The following is a 17,726-nucleotide window of genomic DNA, read 5'->3' as shown; positions in this document are numbered from 1 at the left end:
ATAAAAAAGTATTAATTGCATAATTTGCAAATTCTGTATTTACTAAGAATTTGGAAATGTGTGACAAAACAATAGAATCTACTTTTACTGAGAATTCTCATGCTGAACTCCTGACAGAGACAAATGAGCTCTTATGAAAAATAAGTCTTTTCTTTTTGAAGGAACCCAGAGAGAGTGGAAAGAACTCCAGTCTTACTAACAGATGGAATTTGGTTCATTAGGAAGAAGCCTCTTAGACAATAAAAGTGATTTGATCCAGGATTATCCTTGGAATCGCATATACCCATGATGGTGAATCTATGGCGTGTGCCACAGGTGGCACGCGGAACCATATCTGTGGGCACACAAACTTTCCCCTAGCTCAGCTCCAGTGTGCATGCGCAGCTAGCTGATTTTTGGGTCTACCAGAAGTCGGGAAATAGGCTGTTTCTGGCCTCCAGAGGGCCTCTGAGGGGATGGGGAAGGCCATTTTTGGCCTCCCCAGGCTCCAAGAAAGCCTGTGGAGCCTGAGGAGGGCGAAAAACAGGCCTACCGGGCCCACTATAACCTTGTTGCCGTCATGTGCCAAAAGCGGGGGAAGCGCAGAGGGGGTCGCATGTGCGGGGGTGCAGGGCATTGAATTATGGGTGCGGGCATGCATATGTGCGACTCCCCGTTTTTCGCACATGACGGCAAAAAGGTTAGTCATCACTGACATATACATTTCAAATAGGGTAGCCATACATCATATTACTTATACCTTGAGTAGTCTACTCTTTGGAGTTATAAATAAAATGACCCCCCTTGCAAATTGAGTCATATTGTTAAGAGTACATTTATACTGGAGATTTCTTTCCTAAAGTCCTCAACTATGTACTTTCCACTGTGTTCTTGCGCACTATGTTTAAATGTATCCAATCTAAGAATGGAGCTTCTTGTTTAAACTGGAAATATGGTAGAAAGAATATGTGCTGACATCACTCCCATCTGAACAGAAATTATCGATATTCTATTTATTCAACCAATACCAAGCCACGTTTTTAATCAAATAGGATATGGTGAGTTTACAATCTTGCTCCAAATGCATCTGGAAAAAAGTTTATATTTACTAATTCATAAGCTTCTGGTGTACAATATTTCCAATCTGAGGAAACTTCAATTCTCCTTATGTCTGGAAAAATTTCAGAAAAAATTCTGAAAGGTTCCAACTAAATTCACTGTATAATAATGGATTTCTCTGTTCAAATTGGCCCCAGTTACCAAGAGTGGGTGACATGACCTGTCTTTCTGAAGTACTTTTATCATTTATTTCAATTGCTTCTTCTAGCAGATTCAGTACGTAGAAAATGGCCTTGTTAATGTGCCTCTTCCTGTGCCACTTCCTTTTAATTCCAGGTACTGGAAGGAAACTACTGAACTAAGGCTCCTGTGCCTGCATAAATATGGGCAACCTCAATACAGAAGTTACTTCAAGGTGCTGCATATCCTGAAGGGTGACAGTGAATGAAGGATATGATAGTTTTGCTTTGTTGTCTAGAAGTCGGATGGCAGCACTCCTTTTCAAAGCAGCTTCAAATGAATGCTTTGCTTAAAGCATTATCAAAGCACACAAAACAACTTTTCACAGTTTTGTATAAGACCTAAAATTAAGACTCAGAGTAATCTCTCACTGGGTTCCATTAGATGATGCTCTCAGAACTTTTTCAGAAGGAAAAATTGTTCTTTGTGACCTGTTGAGTTTCTCTAAACATACCAGGGGAAAAAATAAGAATACATTTCTATAACGATGCTTCACTACAGTTAACTATTTCTAATGTTTCTATATGTGTTTCTGCTCTTAGTACTATTGCAGTTCTAACAGTGTTGCCAAAACCATACAATTATCTCACCTCTTCGAAGTCATCTTTGGCTGATGGAAGATTCACTGCTAAACTAGAATCTCCATGATGTTTCTCCATTCTCTCCCCATGCACTAAGGTAGTTTTTATAACTTTGCTGACCTTGCGGCCTTCTACAGGTTCAGCTTGGAATTCTGAGGCACTTGGTAATACACTTGGCTCAGAAAAGGTCACCTGTGAAAGAGATTTCATGAATAATTGCATATGTCAATAATTGCTTATTCCAGAATCACAGTTATTGGCTGATTAGATAATGCCCGAAACATTATTTTGCTACTTTCTTGTGAAATGTTTGCGCTAACGTTACTGATTCATTCGTTTCTTGGAAAATGATGAAGTTGGGGGCTAGACTTGTTAAAGGATTGCACTACAATTCTTCATTGAATAAGCCATCTTCCAAGGGAGTTTAAACAAGACACGTGAAGTGAACCTTATGAAACCAAGTTTACAATTAAATGTAATAAACAGAATAATTTATAACGGGTGATTCTAGTGCCAATTTCAAAAATTCATTGCAAATAAATAAACTGTGGCAGAAAAAAAAATTAATCTAACCTCAGATTGTTCACTTTCACTTTTCAACACCACCCGCTTTATGACTTTGGAGTAACTGTCTCCCTCTTCCACTCTAACAGGATCTTGGGGTTCTCCCTGCATCACAACTTCTTCTTTTTCTGTTCCATCTGGTAAAACGAATCGCCTGATGATTTTCCTAGTGACCTAGCAGGATGGCATGTTCATCAAGAGTTAGGTTAGCATGTAGTTGAATTTTAAACCATGGTAGTCATAATACCTAGCATTCTCTCTCATGTGCATACGCAACTAAGCCTTGACTTGCTATTTCATTAGCAGGTGACATGAGGCACAATTTTTGCTAGCAGATCTTCAAAATACTATTTCAAAGCAATTTTAATACATCCCTCACATGATATGTATTATTAAATACCTTACAATTTTAACATGTTCTCTCCTAAAATGAATAAATATTTTTGTGCCACAGCTCCATGAGATCAAATGTTTTCCTTTATCCCATGTGGTGTGAAATGCATAGAGTCTAAATCCTCACTTTCCTTAAGAGATTTTCTTGTTACATATACAGGTAGTCCTCAACAGGAGACCAGAACTGAGCCCAACATTTCTGTTGCTAAGTGAGACATTTGTTAAGTGAGTTTTGCCCCATTTTACAACCTTTCTTGCCACAGATGTTAGGTGAATCACTGCAGTTGTTAAGTTAGTAACACAGTTGTTAAGTGAATCTGGCTTCCCCATTGATTTTGTTTGTTAGAAGGCCGCAAAAGGTAATCACATGGCCCCAGGACACTGCAATCATCCTAAGTACGTGACAGTTGTTAAGCTTTTGAATTTTGATCATGTGACCCAACAGTCATGTGATAAATGGTCATAAGTTACTTTTTTTCAGTTATGTAACTTCAAAAGGTCACCAAATGAACTGTTGTAAGTTGAGGACAACCTGTATTAAAGTATCCTAAAGCACCTCTATTTAACTCTGGAAACCTTGAAATGGATCAAATATAATTAATGTACTAAAATGTTCTTTATATTCTCCTAATAAACCATCAGTTGAATACCTTCTTCACCACAATATGGCCACGTTCATCCACATACTGTTCCTCCGTTACAGCTTCTGGGGGTATTTCAGGCACATCATCAGCCTATTGAACAAAGAACAGAGTTCAGAAAAAATAACTGGCTATTTTAAATAAACTGCATAACAGAAGTTAATTGGCTCAAACGGCAACATAAATTAGGCAAGAAGCACTGAAGCAAATTGCTCCAATGCTATTAAACAGATCCTTTTTTAAAAGCATGCAAACTTGGAACAAGAAAGAATTTGGCTAGTAGGTGGTGCTGAAGCAGCAAATCAAACTGTCTTCTCAGAGAGATAGTCTCTTTCAAAATGCAAATTAAATATCTACCATTTGGATTTACATTCCTTGAATTTCCAAATGAAATTGGAAAAAAAAATATTTATGTTAATCAATTGACATGCATTACCCAGGAACATGCCAAATTCATCAGTGCATTGCCAGCCAAGGGGGTGTTTCAGGAACAGGATTTTAGGAAAAGGGTGGGTTTTAGAGGTATAACCAGGGCATAGTTGCCACTGGTACGTGCAATAGTTCAACACTCCTGTACCTGAATAATTACCCGGCGGCGAACGACCCTGGTAGTTACCATCTCTTCCTCATCTGAGCTGACCTCCAGCTCACCTAATTCCTCTGCTAGCTCCTAGTGGAAGCATGGAAGCATTGCTCTCATCATACTGGTACTGTACATGTGAATGAATAATTGGGCCCCTTTCTAATAACATAACAAACACCATACAAATGCTTGCTGGAATGAGATACACTGCAAAATATGCTGTACTATGTTCTTTCTATTTTGGGGCTAAATGTTCGAAATCTTCAGATGTTACAATCTGAGGAAACCTCCCTTCAATTTTCTTTTAATACCATGTACTTCGTAAAAGCAGCGCATCAGTTGAATAATGCAAATATAGTTACAACTTCATCTTCCCTAAACCCAATTAGACTAAACAGATATGAGTTTCCAACAACTTTCTAATTATGAGCTAGATCAGTGGTTCTCAACCTTTTCTTCACCATGGACCCCTTTAAATACCTTTGGTGGCCATGGACCATGGCCACAGACCACCACGACATAACTCAAGATTTAAATTGTAATATTTCTTCAAGCCTTCGGCGACCCTCTGTAACAACATCACAGTCCTCCAGGGTCTGCAGACCATCGGTTGAGAATCACTGAACTAGATTATATTGCAAGTTTGAGTTAATTAATAATTACTATATTTGCTGCTATCTTTTAGCCAGTAAAATAAAAAAGATATAAGTCCTTTACACTTAGAAAACACAGTTAATTTTGATTTAAATAGTTCTGGGATATTTTCAAAATCCTTTTCACTTTTGAAGCAGCAGTTTCTTCAGGTAAAGATACTGGAAATAAAATTTGCTCACTACATATTTACTGTTGTGATTCTTCTGCAATGGGACTTGGGACATGTTTCTTAAAGGCTCATAATGATGACTGAGTTGTCATGGTAGCAACTTTCAAAGTGCCAGGGAACTATATGGGGGATGCAGTTAGGTTACTGCTCTATTGGTCAATCCAAATAATTTACAAGTTTTCAATGGGAAAATGAATTATTTTCTACAAAATAAGTTGAACAAAATCCTTGAAAGAAGTGGTTTGCTGAAAGACCTCTTTTTATACTGTTAAAGTAGCCATTCTTTGTTCAGGCTTGTTTGGTAGTGTCAAAAGGTGTTCCTGGGTGTATCCATGTACAGATAGTCCTCAATTATGACCACAATTGAGTCCAAATTTTCAATTGCTCAGAGGGACATTTGTTAAGTGAGTTTTGTCTGCATTTTATGACCTTTCTTTCCACAATGGTTAAATGGAATCACTGCAGTTGTTAAGTTAGTAACACAGTTGTTAAGTGAATCTTGCTTCCCCATTGACTTTGTCAGAAGGTTGCAAAAGGTGATCACATGGCTCTGGAACACTGCAACCATCCTAAATATGAGCCACGATGAACATGGGAATGCTGCAACGGTCATAAGTGTGAAGAACAGTGATAAGTTACTTTTTTCAGTGCTGCTGTAACTTCGAATGGTCACTAAACAAACTGTGGTAAGTCAAGGACTACCTGCATTTCTACTTGTTTGTTTCATTGTTTTCCAGTGAGTGAAATTGTTGTGCATGGTCAAGGATAGCTTGTGAAGCATCCATACAAATCTTTTCCATTTAAAGACAGATGTTCATGCATGCTCCTAAATATTCCCAAATAGTTCTTTGGAAAGAAAAATGTGCAGCTCTATTGTTTTCTGATTTAACTGATTTTTTTAATGAAAAGTTTTGACAATTCTCAATTGCCATGAAACAAAAGTACATTTTCATTCACAATCTAATTCCTAGCACATTCTTTGTAGGAATTAAAGTGTGAAAAATATATAATTTTAACAAATTCTTATTTTGCTTTCCATACAGAAATCATACAGTACAAAAATATTGTATTTTAATCTTGCTAAAAAAATTCTTTCAAAGAATTCTTCTTACATCCATTTCATATTTTTCAGTTCAGGCTTATTTTGTTTTTATTCAGATGATTACATCTTTTTAGTTGTATTTCTCTCTATTCACTTCTGTGTTAATGCTTTACATTTTTCAGTGCATTGTCTTTCAATTTTCTTTTCCTAAAATTGTATTTTAATCTACAGTGTGTGAACATCTCTTATTTCTTATTATCTGGGTGTACTGTTCTAAGTATTAGATTACGTTAAAGATTTTCTTCTTCATTAATTCTTCAAAAGGCACTATTTCCTGAATCATGTTAGTGTTACAACTTACTTTTTCTAACAATTCTTCTTCGTGTCTTTCTAATTCTTCAGGCGGTTCATCAGTGGATTCCACAATCACGAGGCTGTTTTTCCTTGGATGCATATCTTCTTGCTGAAAGTGATGATCTTCAGGTTCTTCCACTATGGGAGATTCAGTTCGATCACTAGATGTTGGAGTATGCAATGGTGGCCTTTCAAGATCTTCACATCCTGCGGTGGTATCCTCAGACTTGTCACTGGTAATGCTGGCTGTTTTCACACTTTGGGGCACTTGTGTCAAATCTGCTCCAGAAGTTGTGATACTGTTAATAAAGATTGGAGGAAACAAATGATTATTTCCTCTAGTCTGTCTCTGAGGAATAAGATTCATTCTAAAGACACTTGGCTTTGTTTGAAAAAGTGGCACGTAATGTTCTGAAATGAATAAATTGGGATACAGTCGAGTGAGAATACTAGTGAGAATTCAATAACGATTGCCATGACTACTAATCTAATATGGTTCAAGTTCTCATATTTCTTTGGAAATATATTAGAACTTATTTTCAAGTAAACTGGGTTTCATCAGACTAAAACCAACATCTAGCAATATTTTGTATAGACATTTGTGTTAAACCAAAACAATCTAGCTCTCTAGGACTCCATTATGATCAGAGGTGGGTTCCTACCAGTTAGATAGTAACTTTAGGGACTAGTTCTCCAAACCGGTAGTAAGGACAGCCTGGCCATAACCCCAAACCGGTTCCCCAGTCTCTGCTTGCTCACCTACCTGACGCATCCATCGGATGGTAAGCTTACCAGAGCTGGGAAGCAGTTGGCTGGCCACAGGGTGCCAAAAAGTCTTTCAGCTGGTGAGAAGAAAGCTGAGCATGGGCAAAGATGGTGGCAGCGACTGGAGGTCTTGGTCTTTTCAGCACCCTGCACCAGCAACTGGGTGAAAAAGAAGCCTCTCGGCTTCCAAGTTCAGCAGCAGCGTTGGTGCCTTCACAGGGTTAATGAAGCAGGTGTGGCGCACCCGAAGCTGCCGATTCTATTCTATTCTATTCTATTCTATTCTATTCTATTCTATTCTATTCTATTCTATTCTATTCTATTCTATTCTAACAGCTGAGGACAGAAGAGTTTGCTCAGGAGCGACACTGGCAAAGAAGGCGGTCGGATCCCCCTCATATCCCAAGCTCTCTGAGACGGGTAAACAAGTGTGGGCAGGCGAAGGGGAGCAGACTCGGGCCCCCACGTGTTTAAAAAAATGGCTAGTGGCCACAAAAGGTATTTAAAGGAGATCTGTGTGAAGAAAAGGTTGAGACCCGTTCCAGTCCGGTTTCTATCTAGACCCGTTCCAGTCCGGTTTCCGGCCCGGTTACAGCACGGAGACGGCTTTGGTCGCGTTGGTGGATGATCTCTGGAGGGCCAGGGATAGGGGTTGTTCCTCTGCCCTGGTCCTATTAGACCTCTCAGCGGCTTTCGATACCATCGACCATGGTATCCTGCTGCGCCGGTTGGAGGGATTGGGAGTGGGAGGCACCGTTTATCGGTGGTTCTCCTCCTATCTCTCCGACCGTCGCAGTCGGTGTTGACAGGGGCAGAGGTCGGCCCGAGGCCCCTCACTTGTGGGGTGCCGCGGGGATCGATCCTCTCGCCTTCTGTTCAACATCTACATGAAGCCGCTGGGTGAGATCATCAGTGGGTTCGGTGTGAGGTACCAGCTGTGCGGATGACACCCAGCTGTACTTTTCCACACGGACCACCCCAACGGTTATCAAGTGCTGTCCCGGTGCCTGGAGGCCGACGGGTCTGGATGGGGAGAAACAGGCTCAAGCTCAATCCTCCAAGACAGAGTGGCTGTGGATGCGGCATCCCGGTACAGTCAGCTAAATCCGCGGCTGACCATCGGTGGCGAGTCATTGGCCCCGATGGAGAGGGTGCGCAACAAGCGTCCTCCTGGATGAGCGGCTGTCTCTAGAAGATCATTTGGCCGTCTCCAGGAGAGCGTTCTACCAGGTTCGCCTGGTGCGCCAGTTGCGCCTTTCTGGACCGGGAGGCCCTTTGCACGGTCACTCACGCCCTTGTGACGTCTCGCCTGGATTACTGCAACGCTCTCTACATGGGGCTTCCTTGAAGGGCATCCGGAGGCTGCAGTTAGTTCAGAATGCGGCTGCGCGGGTGATAGAGGAGCCCTCGTGGCTCCGTGATAACACCCATCCTGCGCAGCCTGCACTGGCTACCTGTGGCCTTCCGGGTGCGCTTCAAGGTTTTGGTGACCACCTTTAAAGCGCTCCATGGCATAGGGCCGGGGTATCTACGGGACCGCCTACTGCGACCAGATACCTCTCACCGACCCGTGCGCTCTCACAGAGAGGGACTCCTCAGGGTGCCGTCAGCTAGGCAGTGTCGGTTGGCGACGCCCAGGAAGGGCCTTCTGTGGGGCTCCCACCCTCTGGAACGAACTCCCCAGGACTCCGTCAACTTCCTGACCTTGAACCTTCCGTCATGAGCTCAAGACACATTTATTCATCTGTGCAGGACTGGCTTAGATTTTTTAAAATTTAGTGGGGTTTTAAATTGATTTTAATATTTATATTTGATTTATATTTCTATTTTTAATAATTCGGGCGCTAGAATAAGTTTTTTAAGGATTATTTTAATTTGTATATTGATATTGATGTTTTATATGCCTGTAAACCGCCCTGAGTCCTTTGGGAGATAGGGCGGTATATAAATTCGAATAATAAATAAATAAATAAATAAGAACCTGTTTATTTTCAGGAACAGGAATAGGCAAGCTCAAGGATTACCCACTTTGGGAATCTTTGACCTTTTACTGATTGATACGCCTTTCATGGAAGCAATGTCTGCTCCTCAATGAAAATTTCACCTAGTAATTCAGTATCTAGAGAACCTTGGCTGATCTCACCATGAATTGAGCTTCATTCAAAATAAAAAAAGAAAGAAAAAAACCATTATCTAACTCAGATAACCCAGTCAATATTTTGCCATACTAAGAGCATGCTCAGAAATATGACAAATCTTTAGAAACGATAATAAACCCTTATTGTAGCTAATTCATGATCTATTTTTATTTAAATTAATAAGTCCAAGAATATTTTAAAATATATATTTGCTTTACTCAAAACTTTTAGAAATTATTTAGCTCACTGATTTTTTTCTTGACAAAATTGAAGGATTTCTAGTCTTGTAAAATTCTTGCTTATGAAACATGATCTCTACACAATAAATATTTCCTATTGCTATATACGCTACCCTACTGTAGAATTCTTACACATACTCCTGTGTAGTAGGTGAATCTTCTGTAAGCTCATGAGGCTTCCCTGAGAATTCAGCTTTCAGATGATCTTTCTGTATTTGGTGTAGTAGTTCTACCACAGATACTTCTGCCTCAGCCTTCGATGTGCCTTCATGCAAGGGTGAGCAACTGAGAGAAAGGTCTTCTTCTGAAACAAGGGGAGGATGATCTGATTGCTCACTGTCTTTAGAAAAGGAACATTCTTCCTCTTTTTTATCTTTTGTGCTGCATAGATCTTCATGAAGTGCAGAGAACCCTGAGGGCAAAGTAAAACAACAATCATTTAATCTATGTAAATAGATTAGAATAGAATAGAATTTTTATTGGCCAAGTGTGATTGGACACACAAGGAATTTGTCTTGGTGCATATGCTCTCAGTGTACATAAAAGAAAAGATACCTTCATCAAGGTAAATGAAGTAATTGCTACCTAGATGCAGATTTGTAGCAATGTGGTATGGAGCAGAGATTTCATGCTAACAGATCATATAGCAAGCAAAACATAAATTAAAAGTTTGTTATATTTAACCATAGATAAATAACCATGCCATGTACTGTATAAGAACTTGCTAGTGATTTCTACGAATCCTATCTACTAAAACTCCATATAGCCAGAATTTCAATAAAGGAAAGTATTTGTAGCTCAAGGTTGAAGTGAGGGGTCCTTAGTGCTCACTAAGCTTGATTGTTTTCTTGCAGACATTTCATTGCCCAAGCTAGGTACCATCATTAGTGCTAGTAAAGGGGTTTGCTCTCAATTTATATTCTAGTGTAGAGATATCAAACTCAAGGCCCGGGGACCGGATTTGAACGTGGGCCTCTGAAGCTCCATTTTCGCTGGCAGAGGGTTGCAGGAGACTATCGCGCTGAAAATGGAACTCGGGAGCCCGTCTTCACTGGTAGAGCATGCAGGCCGCCATAGGCGTCCCCGACATGAGTGATGTCAAGTGGGCCTTGCCCAACCTGGCCCCCAAGGTCAAACACAACCCTGATGCGGCCCTCAATGAAATCGAGTTTGACACCCTTGTTCTAGTGTAAGGGTGTCAAATGGTGGCCCATGGGCCAGATGCGTCACGCGCTGGCCATCCCCATGAAAAAACATCGCAATACATCACATAACATCAGGCCGTGGCGAGTTTGATATCTATGTTCTGGTGGCTTGCCCTGTCAGTGTTGGCAGGAGTGGTCTTGGATTTCTTTGGTTGGGTTGTTTACTGTTAGCTTGTTTGAAAGTTGCTTGATTGAGGTATTGTTTACTTCTTGATTTTGGTCTGATGTTAGTCTTGGAGTTAATCTGTGCTCATCTGGGAGTTGATTGCTGGTAGGGGGGATGTTTTGGTCTTTTTGTTCCTGTTTTGGCTTATTTATTGTCTTTCACAAAGTATGTAGACATCTATATGTCTATTGGTGGCTAATTTATCAGAATGCCAGGATTCTAGAAAGTGTTTTTGGACTAGGTTAGGTCTGGGATGGTCACAGTTTTCTAACTGAAACTATAATTAGGTTTGTTCATATGTTGTGAAAGTAAAGTTTTCATCGTCTGACTGCTAGTTGGTGTTCATGGATGCATTCTGGCAGTCTTCTTCCTGTTTGTGCTATGTAGTGGCTGTTGCAGTCATTACATTGTATGTTGTAGATGATTCCTGTTTTTTTCACCTTGGGGATACTGGGTTTTTTGATTTACTTGGTTTTGGTTTACTTAGTTCTGGAAGACATTAGTTGGCTTGTGTGCTGTACTGATTTCATGCGGTTGTAGTAGTCAATGGTTTCTGAGCTGTACTTGATGTATGGCAGTGTTGTGCTTTTTACGGCTTGTGTTATTTGTGCTATACTGGTTTGAATGGACAGGCACTTTTTTATAAAGTTGCATAGATACTCTTTTTATTAGAAGATGTTGTATAGCTGCTTTTATTTCCTTTTTCTGCTGTTCAGTTTGCTGCAGTGAGTTTGTCCTTGTCTAAATAAAGTTCTTATGCAGCTTCTCTTGTGGGAGGTTAGATTATTGCTTTGGTAGTGGAGCACTTATTAGTGGTGTGAGTGGTTTTCCTAGTTTGTGTTTCTAGTTTTCCATTGTGGTTTCTGCTGATTAAGATGTCCAGGAAGGGTAGTGTGTTGTTGTCGTCTTCTCTGAATTCCTTCTCTGGATTCCTTTGAAGATATTGATGGTTTTGTGGGTGTTCTCTAATTGATCCTTTTTATTATGGTGAAGTGTCATCTACATGAATTTCAATATGCACATCTACTATTGATTTCTCAATATTCAGTGATATAGTATAGGATGATTCACTTCTGATCATCACTACTACAATGTTAAAAAGCACTATATTTATTCCTATATGAGCTGATGGGAATGCTTTCCTTGGTACAGAACCACTGGTAGTTATCTCAGTGATAGCTGATGAGTATTATTTGATAACAATCAGTTACTGAATAGTAATCATGCATGTGTAAGTATATTCTCACCTTCACTGTGATCCAGTACCATTGTCTGTTCAATGTCTGCATAGGTGCGACTATGATCTCTAGACTTTTCCATACTACTTTCCATTAGGTGAACAATATCCATTCGGTTAATTTTTTTTAGACACTCTGTAAGACCTGAATCTGTGATATGGAAGAGAGAGCATTTATTTTTAATAATTTGTACATCTGAAGAATGCCATCTACTCAGCTTTTGGATAACTGCTGTGAAGTCAGCCAATAGGAGGGTAGAGTGTAAGCCTGTGTCTCTAATCACTTGAAAAGTAGTGGTTATTTATTTTTCTTTCCTTTTGATCCTTCTAGTTGTCCTGATAATCACACATATATGATTTATTATATTCCTGGGGGATATGAATTGCCTCCTGAAATAGTTTTAAAGCAATCTTCCAAGTAACAATGACCCACTAAATACTGTATATTCAGATATATAAAAAGGATGACCATGTGGAGCTTTGTACACGTTATCCACACTTCTGAGAAAAGCAACCCCAAATTTATTTATTTATTATTTATTTATTTAATTAGATTTTTATACCACCCTTCTCCCTAGGGACTCAGGGCGGTTTACAGCCAGATAAAAACAAGCAGCAATATAAATACAAGATAAAATGCTGTTTAAAAAACTTATTCAATTTGGCTCTAATTAAAATAAATTTAAAACAATAAAACCCCTTTAAAATTAAAACTATAAAATCTAAAATCCTATGCCAGTCCTGCACGAATGAACAAATACGTTTTCAGCTCGCGGCGAAAGGTTTGAAGGTCAGGAAGTTGGCGTAGTCCTGTGGGAAGTTCATTCCAGAGGGCAGGAGCCCCCACAGAGAAGGCCCTCCCCCTGGGGGCCGCCAGCCGACATTGTTTGGCGGACGGCACCCTGAGGAGTCCCTCTCTGTGAGAGCGCACGGGTCGGTGGGAGGCAATCGGTAACAGTAGGCGGTCCCGCAGATAACCCGGCCCTAAGCCATGGAGCACTTTAAAGGTAGTAACCAGCACCTTGAAGTGCACCCTAAAGACCACAGGTAGCCAGTGTAGCCTGCGCAGGAGTGGTGTCACATGGGAGCCGTGAGCGGCTCCCTCTATCACCCGCGCAGCTGCATTCTGAACCAACTGGAGCCTCCGGGTGCTCTTCAAAGGGAGCTTCATGTAGAGAGCATTGCAGTAGTCCAGGCAAGAGGTTACAAGAGCATGAGTGACCGTGCATAGGGCATCCCGGTCCAGGAAGGGGCGCAACTGGCGACTTAGGCGAACCTGATGAAAAGCTCTCCTGGAAACGGTCGTCAAGTGATCTTCGAAAGACAACCGTCCATCCAGGAGAACGCCCAAGTTGCGCACCCTTTCCATCGGGGCCAATGACTCGCCCCCAACAGTCAGCCGTGGCTGCAGCTGACTGTACCAGGGTGCCGGCATCCACAGCCACTCCGTCTTGGAGGGATTGAGCTTGAGCCTGTTCCTCCCCATCCAGACCCATACAGCTTCCAGACACCGGGACAGCACTTCAACGGCTTCATTGGGGTGGCACTAATGTTGCACTATTAATAGAATGTCTCTTCATTCCAATAGTAAGTACTTAACTAGGAGTCTCTAGCAATATAGGTAATAATTGCTTAGTGACTGCCTTGTTTAGCGACTGTTTACAGTTATGATGGTAATAAAAACAATTAACTTTATGACCAGTCTTCAGGTCTGTAAAGGAAAATTGAAGTATAATAAGCGTAGTCACAATTTCACTTAGCAAACTCTTCAGTTAATGATATGGTAGAATTGCCAGCTCCAATTGTGGTCACTAAATGAAGATTACTTGTACATAATACGGTAATAGAAAGATACTAATTATCTTGGTTGCTTAAATGAAATTATTTCTTGTGGATGAAGTAGCTAATAACAGTACTAGTACTGTTTATGTTTTATTTATAAGCTGCCCCACATCACGAATGTGAGATTGGCAGCTATAATGTATAAATTAGTTAAATACACTATAAATTAAAAAGGAAGGAAAAGGATAATTTTATGAAAGAGTTTTTATATATTAACTACCCCTCAAAAAAAAAATATTAGAGGAGTACTACTAATGTTTGGCAATCATATTAGGAAGGAAAGACATGACTATTCACAGAGCTGTCTTATTCTTTTGAATATATACAAACACAGGACATCCCGGAGAATACACAGAATTTACCTGAAAATTATGCAGGTACAGTTGCTTTGAAAATGACAATTGCATAGGAAAATAAATTTACCCTTCTCTACTTAAATCATTTTTTTAGTTTAAAACCATACTACCGTCAAGCTATTATATGTCTTCCAAGAAAAGCATATAAACAGAATATGAGCGTGTTAATTTATATCACTGAGATATAAACAGTTCTATATCATTGAGAACATGGAAAAAAGACACATTAGAAGTCCTTTTCATCAGTGCTGTAGTCTCAGTATACAGTGAGCTACATTTAAAGGCAGATTAGATCATAGATAATTATCACCTATAGAAGTCCATACATAGAATGGGTGTCCTTGTGTGTATATAGGATTTTTATATTGTTTTGCTTTGGTATTCTCTTATGCATTCTCTTATGTACATTGCACTTGGCTGTCAGAATGGAAGAGGAGTGAGGAATGGTAACTGCTAAAATAAATATACCAGTAGCATGCTTTCCATCTCTTTCCAGCCAATATTTCAGTAATGCATGACTCTGATCCTGAAGGGAATTAGGATTCTCAATCCGAATTTGATGAATTTGTTCCTCAGTGAAATCCAGTTCTCTTGCCAGCTCTGTAAGCACAAAGTATTTAGATAATTTTGACCAGTTGCAATTCTTTATAAATATCACTTATTGCTATTAGAATACAATTCTATACTCACTTCAGAATAAACCCAGTAAACACACACACACACACAGACATACATCTATCTATCTCTATCATATCCATCCATCCATTCATCCATCCATTCATCCATCATTTATCTATCTATCTATCTATCTATCTATCTATCTATCTATCTATCTATCTATCTATCTATCTATCTATCTTACACACACACACACACACACACACACACACACACACGTAGTTCTGATAATATTTAACAGCTTTGCTAAAATTGTAGACACTATTTTTCTTGAACTATATACGGTGGCAATCCAGTTAAAATCACTACACTGCATTTGCTCACTATTACAATAATGTTTATATAATTGAAGAATTCTCTGTAGCTTTAGGATCAGAAGTGCCACTCTTTCTATCTATCTTTTTCATTCTCCTGGGCTCCCATTCCAGAGTCATCAAATTTTGTGGGCAAATTGCTAGATTATATGGGTGTGCAATTCAAATAGGTGCATTAAGACTCCAATAAGTTTAATGCATCTACTTTTAATGTACTTTTAAAAGATCTTCGGTGCTATCCTGCTCTTCTGAGAATGTCATTGCATTACCTCTATGCTCCTTGTAAATTGTAAAAAAATTGCTATCTCGTTGTTCTTGGCATTTTATGAATTCTGCTTTCTTATGAGATTAGCATTCAGTGGATTTTATGGAAAACTTACGAATGGGTTCAAACTACATTTAAGTATTTTTTAGAAATACAGCCCAGTTTCTATTAATATTAATTCAAAGCAACAATAATACATTTGTATTACTCCTTAAGTACATAGATCAGCTGGTCCCCTACTATTGGCAAAACAGATCCTTCACATTTTGTGCATCTCAAGAAGAACTGAAAATTTTATTATTAGAATTGTTATCTTCTTTGTGCCTTTTCTTTTTATTCCAACAATAAAAACATAGATTATTATTTATGCTGCATTACAGTAGCCCAATTTTGTGAAGTGGCATTTTTGTGAGAAAACAGGAAATGCTATTTTCCCCATATTTATTTATCGTATTTTTAAAATTATCCACGTTCCTCACAGAAGGACTGTGTGGGACATGTTAGCCTGATCTCCTTGGCAACAGCTTTTTGGAGATTACTAAACACTGAACTTTTCCAAAACGATTTTGGGAATAAATTTTGCTATTTTGCTTTCCATTTATTTATTTAAAAATACTAATTGATGTTCTCAGGTTTTTTAAAAGAACACATGGTGCTTTTTCTTTACTGTGGGCATTTTATAGTATTTTGGCATTTTGTGAACCACTGTGAGTCAGCAAAGATTGTGGTAATAGTAACAGTGCATATTTATTTTAGTACATATTTATTTTAGAACCCAGTGTTATAACTTCATGTGTGCATATCGTATTTATATAGCAAGAAAGCATATATAGATATACCAATTAAATCTATACCATGCTAATAGTACTAAAACTTTTTACTGAATAGTGATTCAGAGAAGAGTTAAAATCAAGGGAGGGACTGTTATTAATGTTCTTGAATTGCAACTGTTCAGTCAGCATGTTCAATGATTCTGGGAGTTGTACTCAAAAAAATCTGAAAGTACAAAGTTGTATGGAATAAGCAAACATGTAAAACTGTTGTTTCTGGCAAAAACACAGATTAACAACTATGATCTCTCCAAGATTATACTTTACCTGTCCAGCTGAATCCAAGATGATCAGCAATATGTGCTAGTCTTTCTTCTAGTCTTTCCTGATCATCTTGTTGTTCTAAAATAAGATTAATAGGAAAGTTGTTTACTTGTATGAAAATATTTTTTTAAAAAATGAAAGGAGTCTCCATAAAATAGGCCAGTGTTTTTAGAACAGTGGCTGCTTTTAAGTGAATTAAAGGCCGTGATAAATGACTAGATTTAAAATATTCTACTCTTCAGCAATTAATTAAGAATTTCTTTCAAAAATATGCATTAATATGTTATTGGAAACACTGTCCTAAATTTTATGTAAGTTCCCATCTATTTTAAATAAAATAAAACTAAATAAAACTAAATATTTTGCTGGGGCAGAGATTTCATTTTTCCATGCTACTTTGGTTAACAAATATTAAATGGGTATTTGTGGCCTCTAGCATCACTCTGTGTCTTCTTCTCAAACACTGAACTACATTTTAAGCCACACAACTTCTAACAGTTAAAACAAATTATGAATTATTATGTCAGGATGATATATTAAATCATATCTTTAATCCAACATTTCATCTTTTTTTTCCCTCAATTTTTTCCTTCTTCACAAAAGTAGGCATGGAAAAGCAAGCACAAACTTGTTTGGAGAAAATATGCATAAAAGCAGCAGGAAAAATAGATATATCCAAAAGCCAAGGCAATATCAGCAGAGTTTGAGTTTTTGTTTTCCCATAGACGCATTTTAGATCTTCAAAAACTCTATTAGGAAATATATTCAGAATCCCACTATCATTTTTCCTTAGTACTCTATAGTACTATTGTAGGAGTGGATTCTTAAGAAAAAAATATACATGAACATTCCTCTCTAAATTTTAGAGGACTGAATCCATAAATTCAGTATTTGAAAATAGCCTTCAGTTAATTATGGAAGCAAAGTTCAATATGTTTCTAGATTCTGAAAACTTTGACGCATATAAATGGATCTACATATCCAGAATTATAGTAATCTTACCTGTCTTTTTCTGTGTCAAAAATATTTCATTAAAAAGATTCAAGCAGAGTGATGAAAAATCAAAAACTAAAACTTGCATTGGTCAGCTGTACTACAAGTGAAATAATGTTATAAGTTTATTAGTGTTAAAACAACATTAAGGAAGTGTGTGTTTTTCATATGAGAA

General features: G+C 38.6%; 1 protein-coding gene across 50 annotated transcripts in view; it reads right to left on the bottom strand.

The window, feature by feature from the left end:
* The window catches only part of ANK2 (ankyrin 2), a 323,704-nt gene that overhangs the window by 5,952 nt on the left and 300,026 nt on the right, over window positions 1–17,726 (bottom strand). For 36 of the 50 annotated variants that reach the window (XM_058193726.1, XM_058193679.1, XM_058193688.1 and 33 more), the window contains 9 exons: window positions 16,562–16,636; window positions 14,676–14,807; window positions 12,020–12,160; window positions 9,534–9,813; window positions 6,267–6,558; window positions 4,035–4,127; window positions 3,467–3,550; window positions 2,433–2,597; window positions 1,869–2,051 (listed from right to left, as the gene is read on the bottom strand). In XM_058193726.1, the coding sequence (XP_058049709.1) occupies window positions 1,869–2,051; window positions 2,433–2,597; window positions 3,467–3,550; window positions 4,035–4,127; window positions 6,267–6,558; window positions 9,534–9,813; window positions 12,020–12,160; window positions 14,676–14,807; window positions 16,562–16,636 (1,445 nt within the window). The remainder of the gene's footprint in view (window positions 1–1,868; window positions 2,052–2,432; window positions 2,598–3,466; window positions 3,551–4,034; window positions 4,128–6,266; window positions 6,559–9,533; window positions 9,814–12,019; window positions 12,161–14,675; window positions 14,808–16,561; window positions 16,637–17,726) is intronic. The other 14 variants (XM_058193716.1, XM_058193722.1, XM_058193724.1 and 11 more) reach the window with 1 other exon arrangement.

The sequence above is a fragment of the Ahaetulla prasina genome, chromosome 8, assembly GCF_028640845.1.
Source record: "Ahaetulla prasina isolate Xishuangbanna chromosome 8, ASM2864084v1, whole genome shotgun sequence".
Taxonomy (NCBI): Eukaryota; Metazoa; Chordata; class Lepidosauria; order Squamata; family Colubridae; genus Ahaetulla; species Ahaetulla prasina.
This window is presented reverse-complemented; position numbering and strand designations above follow the sequence as displayed.